Source organism: Plutella xylostella, chromosome 12, assembly GCF_932276165.1.
Source record: "Plutella xylostella chromosome 12, ilPluXylo3.1, whole genome shotgun sequence".
Lineage (NCBI taxonomy): Eukaryota > Metazoa > Arthropoda > Insecta > Lepidoptera > Plutellidae > Plutella > Plutella xylostella.
Window position 1 is genome coordinate 4,208,723 of NC_063992.1, and position 13,012 is coordinate 4,221,734.

General features: G+C 35.9%; 1 protein-coding gene across 2 annotated transcripts in view; it reads left to right on the plus strand.

Moving 5' to 3' along the window:
• Positions 1–8,725: 8,725 nt before the first annotated feature.
• Positions 8,726–13,012, plus strand: part of LOC105384200 — a 29,493-nt gene continuing 25,206 nt past the window's right edge. For both annotated transcript variants that reach the window (XM_011554394.3, XM_011554395.3), the window contains exons 1-2: positions 8,726–8,869; positions 9,036–9,165. In XM_011554394.3, coding sequence (XP_011552696.2) covers positions 9,148–9,165 — 18 coding nt within the window. In that variant the 5' untranslated portion in view covers positions 8,726–8,869; positions 9,036–9,147. The remainder of the gene's footprint in view (positions 8,870–9,035; positions 9,166–13,012) is intronic.

The following is a 13,012-nucleotide window of genomic DNA, read 5'->3' on the forward strand; positions in this document are numbered from 1 at the left end:
TTATGTCTAGCGTTTGTGGACTATGAGAAAGCCTTTGATTCTATTGAGCTCTGGGCGATGCTTCAATCCCTTCAGCGGTGCCATATAGACTATCGCTATATCGAGGTGTTGAGATGTATGTACAATGCTGCCACAATGTCAGTTCGATTACACGAACATAGCACAAAACCGATCCAGTTGCAAAGGGGCGTGAGACAGGGAGATGTTATTTCTCCGAAACTGTTCACCTGTGCACTGGAAGATGTTTTTAAGCTTGTAGAGTGGAAAAGACTGGGCATTAACGTCAATGGCGAATATATCTCTCATCTACGATTTGCTGATGACATAGTTATTATGGCGGAAACGCTGGAGGAGTTAGGCGAAATGCTCACAGACCTCAATGATGCCTCTAAACAAGTTGGGCTGAAAATGAACATGGACAAGACAAAGGTCATGTCGAACGAACATGTTTCATCATCGCCCGTAACTGTAGGAGGTGTCACCATCGAAGTTGTTGATCAGTATCCCTACCTAGGACAAGTGATCCGATTAGGTAAATCCAACTTCGATAAAGAGGTAGCTCGTAGAATCCAACTCGGATGGGCAGCGTTCGGGAAATTACGACACATCTTCACTGAAAACATACCTCAGTGTCTGAAAACAAAAGTTTTCAATCAGTGCGTGTTGCCAGTGATGACTTACGGAGCCGAGACGTGGTGCTTCACCAAAGGGCTTATCCACAAGCTCAGAGTTGCTCAGCGTGCTATGGAAAGGGCTATGTTAGGCGTGTCCCTGCGAGATAGGATTCGTAATGAAGAAATCCGCAGGAGAACTAAAGTTACCGACATAGCCAAAAGGATTAGCACGCTGAAGTGGCAATGGGCTGGCCACGTAGCCCGCAGAGCCGACGACCGCTGGAGTAGAAAGGTTCTGGAGTGGAGACCCCGTGTCGGCAAACGGCGTGTCGGTCGCCCCCCAACCCGTTGGTCTGATGATCTGCGGAAGGTAGCGGGAAGCCGCTGGATGCAGATGGCGGGTGACCGTTTGGGGTGGCGATCGTTAGGAGAGGCCTATGTCCAGCAGTGGACTACGGAAGGCTGAGAGAGAGAGAGAGAACGACGAATCAGAATATTACCTACTAAAAACGATTTGTATTTTATTAAAATTTTCTATTAAATGTTTTAAAAAAATAGGGGCTATTTGGTGTCTGTATTTTTTAAGTAGGACTATTTCTTTGCACGTGAGTGTATGTTTAGGTCTTATGAAACTACAAGGTGGACTAATATACGTCATCCGATGTTGTGTGGCTCTCATTTTTTTTAATGAAAAACTTGGATTCTGTTTTTTGATTAAGTTTATTTGAACCTTTACAATTTTATTGGTTAAGTCTAGAAGATGATAACGGCAAAATGGGCGCCGTCACAATTGATTGCCATACGGGCTCCTTTTATGGCATTTCTCATCATTCCAGCGAGAACTTCGGGGGAGAGATTCTCGCACTCGCCTTAAGGGCTTCCAGAGACACGGGCTTATTTATTCACATAAACACGGGTCTTCAAAAAAAACCCTCAAAACCGTCTCAAACGGCAAAATCGGGCGATTTTGCAGGGAAAAACGAAAAAAAGGCGTCCCGAAAACTGAATAAGTATACACAATTATTCCGAGATCTTGGTGAGTATATCACTCCATGGCCTCTGAGCTTGTATTCTGCATTTGTCTAGTCCACCAATATCAAAACAAATTTTAAATTGGCATCCATTCAATTGTACAAATGAGAGCAACTTCCAATAGGGTGATTACTTTTGGGCCACCTTGTATTAACTATTTCTAAAGTTTCATTGCCCAAAAAAATAATGAAATAAATACCAAATGATAAAGGTAATGAGATTAAGAGGGTAACTTGTAATAAAAGGTTATAGACGAATGGATTTTGATTTTGTTAACCTACCATTATTTTTCAATACTTTTTTCTAATAAGTACTGATATTCGCAAAATATTCGCACAAAATTTTGCGAATGCGAATGCGAATGCGAATATCCTAAAATGTGCGAATATTCGCGAATGCGAATGCGAATGCGAATATTCGTTACATCACTACTGGGGATCTCTAAACTCTAAACGCACTTTTTACATGCATACACATAAAGTAGGGTTGTAGCCAAACTTTGTGAGAGTGAAAATTTTGAGAAAAAACCATTAGTTTTTATTTCATCATTACTTAACTCTTTCCAGTCTCCCAACTATGAATTTCCTGCATGCAAGTAGGTACTATACCGTGAAAGTACCTACTTCTAAGAGAGATTCTACTCCATTATAATCTTATAATGGTGATTGTACCACTGCTGGACATATGCCTCTCCCAAGGAGCGCGATAACACTCGGTCCTCGGCCTTCCTCATCCAACCACTACCGGCTTCCCGCCTAAAGTCATTAGTCCAGCAGGCAGGAGGGCGTCCCACTCTGCGTTTTGCTGCTGATGAGATTAATCCAACAGTTTAATTAACTATTTTTATTTATGTACTTAGTTGAACTTTTATATCTCACATTAAAGTATTAGTGTTATTCCTACACTGTACACTGTACACATAGATACACTTATAACAAACACATTACCTACTTAAGAATATTTATTTTATTTCCGCAGAGATCTATTTCCGAGTATTAAAACTTGACATTGTAATGTATGCCTCAATACAAGTTTTGTGACTGACTATATTTTTTATCTGCTAAGTACTGCTAGGTACATAATAAGGTCCGACTTTACTGATACAATCAAATCAATGTGGCAATAAATTAAATCTTAACTTCCCTCTCAACGTATACGGGTGTATAATAATTAATGACTTTACCATTGTGAGTAAGATTATAGGATACGTGATATGTGCAAACGGACTATTAACTCATGTAGATTGTAGGTAGTTGTGTCTCTGAGCTTCCGCAATGACATGTGGATTAACAATTGAATTATCTACTGAGCTTTACGAGTGTGAGGTCAGTATTACGAATGCTGAGAAATGAAACGAGACCACAAACAGGGCCTCTAGTACGAGTTTTTCAATTTATAAAGTTTTGGTATACTTCTGTCACCTACATACATTATCTGTCAAAAGTTGCATGATAGTTTCCGCTAGAGGCGCCACTTTGTATGCGAGAAAACTGAAACTTTTATAGTTTTCAACAAACAATCAAACCTGTACTAGACGTACAGGCAAGTGTAGCGTGGGACGCCCACCGACCAGCTGGATAGACAGGTAGCCTGTAGTGGCTGGATAAGGAAGGTCTCCTTGGAAGAGGCCTATGTCTAGCAGTGGCCTATTAAAGGCTGATGAAGACAAACTTAGAATGACATAGCAGTGGAGTGCGAAAATGCTAAATTTGCAACTAAATTCAGTGCCAGTACCAAAAACAGTTTATTTCTGTTGTAAAGAACGTATCTAAGGATGGGTGGAAATAAATATAAAAATATGAATTAACTAAATACCTTCTAAGTACCTATAATAATATTATTAATAGTATGAATTTGTCAATTCACCGAAAGCGGCAAAAACAAACAGAATAGGGAAGTTGATCCAGTATAAATCTGCTCGGTGATTAATCAAAAATCATCTGATCTCGCCGTGATTATAACAATTAAATTACAAGGCTTTAGTGCGAAATATATCGTAGGTACCGAACGTAACGTATGATTAATAAAGATTAATGTGCAAAAAAACTATGCGCAATTAGCGAAATGAAGCAAAAAGTTGGATGGTTCGTTACATTTAATTATTGCAAATTATGTTAAGGATAAGGAAGCCTTTTTGTTGATTTTTTGTGTAAGTATTCTGTATATCTCATCTCTAATAAAGGGCTCTAAAATGGTTATGTAACCTTCAATAACAGGTTTGGTGTGGATTTTTATATCTACATTACATTAAGTTGCGAAATAATCGCACATACCTAATTATTTTGCAGAATTGGTTAGTTTTTACAAATGTTTCAAAGGTATCTTGCTTCCGCTCTTGTTCATGAAGCCACATTGTAGCTACCTTAGAATGTCCATGAAATAGGGTACCTATATGTACTAATAACCTACGTATTGTCATACTAGAATAAGTTTTATGGTCAATAATATATATTTGAATACCTTGGGTCAATAGACAAATATATATTGACTGAATCGGAATTATTTTATTCGGACACTGCTGGGATTATTTATTACTTTCGAAAACACACTTAGTATGCAATAAATCATTTGAATTTGAATTTAAAAAGAATAATTTTATTATAGATTTTACAATAGGTTACAGATTTCCTACAAAAAATATACTCTCGTTATTTGGTCCGGGTGGGATTTTATAAGTGAGCTTGCGTTGTCGGCAGCTCAATGTACCCAACGTACTGAACGTGAAGTTCATTGAGAAAATTTCACCCCATATTAAGGCATGCATACTTGAATAGCATAAGGCATATAAACCCGTGGGTGGGCATGCATGGCTTAAGGATTAAGGGTATTCTGCGTTGACTTCCTTAAAATATATTCGCATTGTCTACTAGAGTTAAATGACCTGGTTTTATTACAATCATTTATTGCAAAAAAATTATTAAGTAATTATTATAAAAAAAACACGCACTCACGCCTTGTACTACTGTACTCCCTTGCGGGGTAGGCAGAGGTGCATTGCTGCACCCACTTTTCGCCAGAGTGTTATGTTAGTCCCAATGTCCCTATTGCCATTTTACGGGCACATCCCAGACCCGAGAACAAATATCTGTGTTTAAACAAATATCTGCCCCAGCCGGGGCATTATTATAATATTAATATTAAGTAATTTGTAGGACATTTTATTTTATTTTATTATTGTTAAGGAAACATACAGAGCAGATGGATGCATTAAAGTTAAATACATAAGTAGTACTTTTTCCAATAAAGTTTCCATTAATATTTAAAGATATGGTTCAAGGATTTATAAATTACTTACACAAACTGAGTCACCTAAATAGTGAATATACAATTAAGTAAAGTTAAGTTCAGTGTAATAACTAATGAGGTAGGTATCCCGATTGGTAGGTAGGTACTAAAATAATGGGAACTTAAAGCTACTCTTAAAATCACGCAACAACAACGCCCATTCGTGTATAAATTAATTGAAAAATGTTATTTAAGTATCTCATTTATTCAGCTATTTTAGGGTTCCATAGCTATAGGTAAGGACGTCGGAACTACCTACGTGGTTTGAAAATTTTCAGCACTTTCATATTATCAGAATAATATGTTATAAAATATACCCGTAAAATAGTACTATTATTCATGTAAGAAGAAGAGATTCAATTTTCCAGCCAAAATCAGCAATTCTATACATTCAGTATAGAATTGCTGATTTCATATACTTAATTGTGATATATTTACCTCACGTTTTCACGTATCAAGTAATCAAAAATTGTAAGGATTTTAAAATTGAAGTAAATAGGTAAACTTCATGTAAAAACACAGGGAACCTTTATACGCAAGTTTAACACGCGCTTGGCCGGTTTTTCTTATTGTTCACAGAACGCAACCTCTAGGCATGACACTTTGATCCAGTTCAGTGGCTGTCAAAGACTTTTCCGATGAATGGGCGACCATCTCCATAATAATCAGATAGTGGAATTGGGTCAATGTCTGCCCCCGCGGCTCAAGTTCAATGCCTTCGACCGTGGATCTTGAAAAAATACCTGAGACCTGAGTAAATGAAACTATTTTGTAAGCAAATTGCTTTGAGAATGAGATTGCCGTGCGTATGAATTCTTGTACTTAAATAAACCAAGAGAAGGTAAAATTTTCTGAAAATTATAACTAATTAGAAACGGCTAGACTGATTTTCACGAAATATAGCTGGGAACATTGTACTTACATGAAGTCAGTCAGTTTTAGAGCTCACATGCATGTAAAATATACATTTAATGGTCTTGCATTAAGCCCCTTTGCTGAAAAAAAAACATGTTTCCAATTACAAATATGTGTTAACATTAACATCCACGGCATCCACCTTACCTAGTTATACCTATATACCTATAAGTACATATTCGAAGCTAACCTCCGAGGACAGGCAAGCACCTGGAAACAACCATACAACCATTGTAAGAGCTTCCTTTCTCCTAAAGTCGTGATCGAATGAGGCTACCGTGTACTACATAGATACAGGTTTCACGCCCGGCCCATTCACTGGCATTGTCCACGTACTGTACTTTACTCCAGACCAGAGAGGTCGTTCACCTTGCTGGACACCCTACGTCACTGTCTGCACGGATATGCGGAAGCCCCACACCCACCGGACTTTAAGCGCTACCGAATAAGTGCGGAATTCGAGTAGCTCGATGAAAAGTGTAGTGGGTATGCATTTTTTCACTCTCGTTTTTTTCGAGCGACCTCTAAAGGGCCAAGGTGTGTGACGAAAGCCTTGTGTCGTACCATTTCGTGGATTAGTCGAAATTGAATCAGCCGATAGTAAGTTAATATAGTAAGCGGGTAACAAGTTGATACCGAGCTACCTACGTATACAAGCGGTTTAAATCCGGTTTTCAGTTGAAAGTTGGCAGGAAGTATTTTTTTATGAAGTAGGTTATAGATATGGCGGTATTTTTTAACTCCTTGTTATGTTTTGAGACTTTTAAGCGAGCATTTTTGTAACGCGGTTTTAAGTAAGATTATAACACATCATCACTAATGGATCAAATGCAAATAAGTAAATGTAATTACAATTATGGATGATTAAATTAAATGATAAACATATTAAGTTAACTGAATCTCTCAAAGAGTAGGTACATTTAGTAATATAAAGGAATCTTTTCCTACACTCACGGGTCACGGGCAATGAAAAAGTTCCATTAAGAAAATCAGCGAAATTCTCTTAAACGGATAAAACTTATTTAATGACGCCTTCTGCAATATTTAAGTACATTTAACGGTGCGTCAGAATATTCTATCTATTCTTAGGTACAATAATTATTGAGTGACATAGCAATTTCTTTATTATAATTTTTTGCGCACCTCTAACATAGTTTCTCCTGTACTTCCTGTGGGTTGACTAGTAGAAAATGCTTTTAGCATTAAGTCCACCCTTTGTAAACTTATTTATATATTTGTGCAATAAAGGATTAAATAAATAAATAAATTAATTAACAACAAAAAAACATAAATATGTTGTTTAAGTTTCCAATTAAATGTTTTAAAAAAATGGTCTTATTTTGGTGTCTGCATTTTGTAAGTGGAACGTTTCTTTGCACGTGAGTGCATAAATTTTACTACTGCTATACTTACCTATGACTCTACAATAATATAATGATACGTAGTGAATCTTTGAATTAGTGTGAATGAGTAGTTTATATCTGCCAAAGAAACGATATCCATGGTGTATATGTATATCTATAGAACGCATAGAGTAAAGTTGCTGGTCTCCTCGATAGATTGCCGGAAGTGCCTGGATGCAGCAATTGTAACTGATGATGATAAGATGCATTTGGTTTTTTCTTCGTCCCCAGGGTGCGCAAGGGAAGTACCTATAGGAAGGAAAGGTGGACTATGCAGCATGTCCCGTTAATCAACGTCATTGGTAAGAGGTGATACAACTCGGCAAACGACATAACTGCTTGTTGTTCTTAAATAAAATGAGAAAATTGCAACAAAATATTTGCTAATGTTTTATTTGTTGGTTACTTTTCTAAATTTTCAGTATGGGTGTTTCGTTTTCTTTCCATGAATTTTCATTATAAGTAGAACTAAAGGACCAAGTTCACCATTTCCCGAGTAACCCCTTTCAGCTTATAAATGTAAAAATACGCTTTTATGATTACCCTTAAACTTATTATCATCAAAGTAGATAGGAAGATAAGTTGAGTATCTCTTTAAATGTAGACCAAAAAAAAACAACAAGCATTAGATGACAAATAATTATATAAAATAATATGAGTACTTATTTAAAAAATTATTATTAAAATTTAAAATAACCTGTAGGTTGACTGGTAGAAAGTGCTTATACCATTAAGTCCACCATTAGTATACTTTATGTTTATAGTTGTACAATAAAGGATGAAATTAATAAGTAACTGACTTAAAAATTCACGTATATTTTTATACCGTCGCATAGAATCGGTGTCAAAATTAAATTATTGATTTTTGATGTCGCATAAAATCACCCTGATAAGTGAAATTTTCAAAAGTCTATTAAATGTATCAATAATTATTTATCAATATTTTAATATTTTTTAAGTTCATCAACGAACTATTCATAGATAAAATACATAATTGAAGTTTAAGCATGTTTTATTATGGCAGGCATTATGTACAACATTTGTTATTAACATGACGACCGAATGGCGTAGTGGTTAGTGACCCTGACTACTGAGCCGATGGTCCCGGGTTCGATTCCCGGCTGGGGCAGATATTTGTTTAAACACAGATATTTGTCCTCGGGTCTTGGATGTGCCCGATGTGTAAAATGGCAATAGGCCCGCCCCCTATTACATTGGGACTAACATAACACTCTGGCGAAAAGTGGGTGCAGCAATGCACCTCTGCCTACCCCGCAAGGGAGTACATTAGTACAAGGCGTGAGTGCGTGTTTTTTTTTTTTTTTTTTTTTGTTATTAACATACACTGTAAATATAATCCAATCAAAATAAGACTACAAAAACAATCACTAATATTAAATCACAAGTCACAACAAACAAACACAAAAAAACGAACGAATTTCTTTTTAAATTTAGAACACCAGCACCTTTCAGCGTGAAAAGAAAAGTGTGAAATGGCCAGTGTCATCGGATGCAGGTCGCACTTCCCGTCCTGAGCGGAGGTCACGCTGCCCTATATAACTACCTGCCGCCGCCGCCACCGCTACTCCCCGGCACCACCTCACACCGCCAACACCTCCTGTACGTACCGACCAAACAAATAGGGTCACAGCGCCAAGGTCAAACATTTGCGCAACCATTTCCACATTTCACAAAAGCCTGCATATTAAATACGTGATCTATTAACAGTTAGCGGCATTGGAGTGATCGGAGGTAATTGTCGCTTACCACCACCGTTTGGTTGCAGCGAGTGAGCGCAGCGGCAGTCGCGAGGCGCACACGCACGGACGGACCACGCTCGCAGCACGCGGCAGCCCTAGTGAAGTGACAGTGCGCCGGTGACAACCCTAAACGAAACAATGAGCCACATGAAAATCGTGAGTTACTCTGTGATGTTTATCTAATTTTTAAGCACTCATAAACGCTAGATTAATGAAGAGATAAACGGAATTTGTGAATTTAATTAATGAATTTTTATTAGCGCGGATATTGTGCTAATGAATTTAAGTGGTAATAAAATTGAGAAGTGCAATTTGTTAGTGATTCCGGTAGCGGTGGACTTGCGGTGTTCAGGTTAAGGACTGTGAATATAATAAAAACAAAGCAATACAATTAAAAAATACTGTCTCTATGTACTAAAACAAAACAACATACCGACTGAATGATCATTACTAGAAACTCTCACTCTCAAATTCGAAATCTAGGTATATAAATCCAAAAGGAAGACTGATTATAGCAGCTTAATCTAATTGAAGTTCCTTTATTCACTAAACTAGGCTAATGTTTAACGAATTCATTGATTTATTATTACTTACATAAAAAACCGGAACACCATCTCTTAACAAATTTTACCGTAATATAGGCAATATGTTGATATTATGCAAGTTATAAGTAATCTGATATTAAACTACATCTTCCTAAAATGTTAGTTACTCATAATGAATTATTTATATCAAAAATGCTAAAGTAAAATATAGGTTATGCAAATAAAATATATCCTTAATTTGATATTCAATTTTGATTACTGATTATTTAAATATTAACTGCCTATTGAACGAAAATAACGATTATCCGTATAGCTAGTTTATTTTCAAAAACAATCGCAGATCAGACACAATGAGTGTTACACCGGTGGATTAGTGAACAATGGTACTTTATTCCGTGACAACAAAATCCTACAGGTCAGTTTTACAATGAACAACCAGCTCTCACAGTTAAGCCTGTTACTTAACTACATAGTAAAAAAATATAGTATCGATTCAAATATTGTATAAGTAACTAAGCACAGGAACGTTCTTATATTAACTACATGTACTATGTAAGTATATTATTATGTATCTATCAGAAAATTGGGTGCATCAATGTACCCTGCTTGTCCATCAAGGGTGTACAAGGGATGTGCTTTGTTTCATATTTTTTCACTCACGACTGTAATCAAAGGGGTACTCCTGTCCCCTGTGCCCTTCCACCTGCACTCGGGAAGACTTACTCCAGGCCTACCAGAATGCTATCAAAGTTGCTTATTTTTGGTCTGGACAAATTTAATTAGCACGAAAGAAGAAGAAGGAAGGAATGAAGAAGTCGGATATAATTAGGTGAATTATCATTATCGTTATCAATGTTACAAACAGCATGCAATACTTAACTATATTATATTGGTTACTATATTATTTTTAGATTCATTTTTAATCCCGGAACAACATGTAAAGTTCCGGCACTTGAGGCAAGGCGACCACCATTAGTCACTATTGCTAGAATATCCTAATTTATACATTCTTATTTATATTCCGTGCCAAAACTATGATAGAAGCTTTAATTTATAATGTCATCAATATTTTATTAATATTATACGATGGCTAATAAGCACATAAATCTTTATTTTATGCCAGAGTATTGAAATCTTAATCTTACCTGCGTATTGATGCTAAATTTATCTGCTAAGCATACGATCAGCTACACATAGATACTTTCAAATAGATAATTTTATTATAGCTCTGTTGCTTAACTATTTAATGAATGTCAGAATTATAAAAAAAACTTTCTTTATCTCTAAAATTTCATGAACCAAAGGTATTTTAAATGAGATTTAATATAAGCTTAAAAAAAATGTCCTGCTATTGAGAAAAGCTCTTGTACAAAATTACCAATTTTGGGTAAGCCGTGACTGCGTGCTTCTATGACGCAAACGTTACTTACTGCTCCAGATCAAAACACCGTATATAGCCTGAGCTTTTGTATGATTAAACCATTAAAATTGCCAAAGAGACTGCCGCTTGGCACTTAAGGCTATCGTCTTTTGTTCTAATTGTATTAGGTTTCATGACATTCTGCCTGGGCATTTTCCTTTCCCTTCCAATATAACCCTATAATGTGAACTCTTGTTATTAATTTAACAATTCGTAAGTAAATAAATACAGATTCAGGATATAAATATTAGGAAATAAACTTTTAAGTCTATCGTGCAGTAAACTCGTAGAATATTGACAGCATTTAACTATATTTACAAGATTATTTATCGTAAAATGCTAAATAGCGAGCAATGACAATAGCCTTAAGCGACATTTAGGTGAACCAATAACGATATTTCATATTTCGATTGCAACGCAATACAGACCTAAACTGATTATTTTAATTAGCCCAGGCGCGATTCAGATCTACAATTAAAGACTAATTCTGGTAGCACTTGGGCTAAGCACTAGCAATTTATATTAAAACTTTAATTGATTATAAGTATACACACCCAGGCTTATATGAATCAAATAAACATGATATCGAAATAAATTAACATCCGTTTTTATTATAATATTAGTTTCAAATCCAACATAGGTTATAGACTATAGTATACCATGCCAATAAAATATAGCCCACTTCTAAGATACAATCACGTTATGATATATTTATTACTCGTACTTACGTAAAGTTACGTCTCTACCGCAGTACGCAGCTGAGACCTAGTAGGACTGAGCTGTAATAGCGATAATGGCCGAGATATGTTTTCAATTTATCTCCATTTACATCTCTGCTACATTTATTTAGCACTCTATATCTGTTGCCATCTCTATCTAAGGTGCAAAGTTACAACACTAGTGCACGTGTTCCATGAAGACACTTCCTCGTTGCTCAACGATGGACCAACATCAACGATCAATTAAACTTCACCGGGTTTAAACACAAAAACTAGGTTGCCAAGTTACAATACTCATGAATATATCCATCAAATAAATTCTTAAATAACATTCAACATAGTAATCGTTGAAACGTGTTAACCGCGCAAAAAATATCACGAGAACAATTCGCATGGTAATTGACGTTTTTTCGCATGATTCAAGAATAGTTAAGATCTGTTCATAATGATTACCATCAGTGAGCTTTACCTCGTGATTAGGTGACCGAGATATGCAAAAAGCGGCCTTCACGACTCCACGGATGGTGGGTGAATGACCTAATTTGTCAGTTATGCATACGGCTCATAAATCGTGTAGTTTCGACTAAGGCTACCAGTTTCAGAATTTGATGAAGATCCGTTTCCGAAAGCCATAATGCTGATGTAATAGTGGTTTAAAGTCATTACGTTTAACTCTATAAAATATTAAATTGCAGAATAAATTGCTTGGTTATTTAACTAAAGATTAAAAGCAAACAACTTGATGTAAAATTGAGCTCGAATCATCATGGCATGAAGCCCTTTTTGAGGATATTTAGTGTTTAATTTTGCAACGCTTTGTTACACAGTCGCGCGTTATCAACACAGCTACATGCGACAAATCTTGAAATCACCTTGGCGAGACTAATTGTTGGCCACTCGTGACCAAAATAATATGACATTTTAATGATAGAGCAAGATCACCATTAACTATGCTGTCGAAATTATTGCGCAAGAAAAAACGCAAGTAATAAAAAATGACAAAATTACATACCAACCGGGAAGCTTGATAATGAACATGTAATCTTATTAGCATATTTAAATTACGCATAAGATACCTTATATACTAGTAATAACCCGAAATCACATATTTTTGAGTAATGAATTTTATTTAGATACTATAATGATGTACATTATATCTTATCTACTGTAGTTTTGACAAAGAATATTATATTTATAGGACAGGAAAGAAACATGTTTATTTAATATAAACCTAATGAACCTCGAAATAAAATACCGGAAAATATATTATATAAAAATATAGTTTAACATGGGTTCGCGGCCTTTTTAGTTATCCGCTT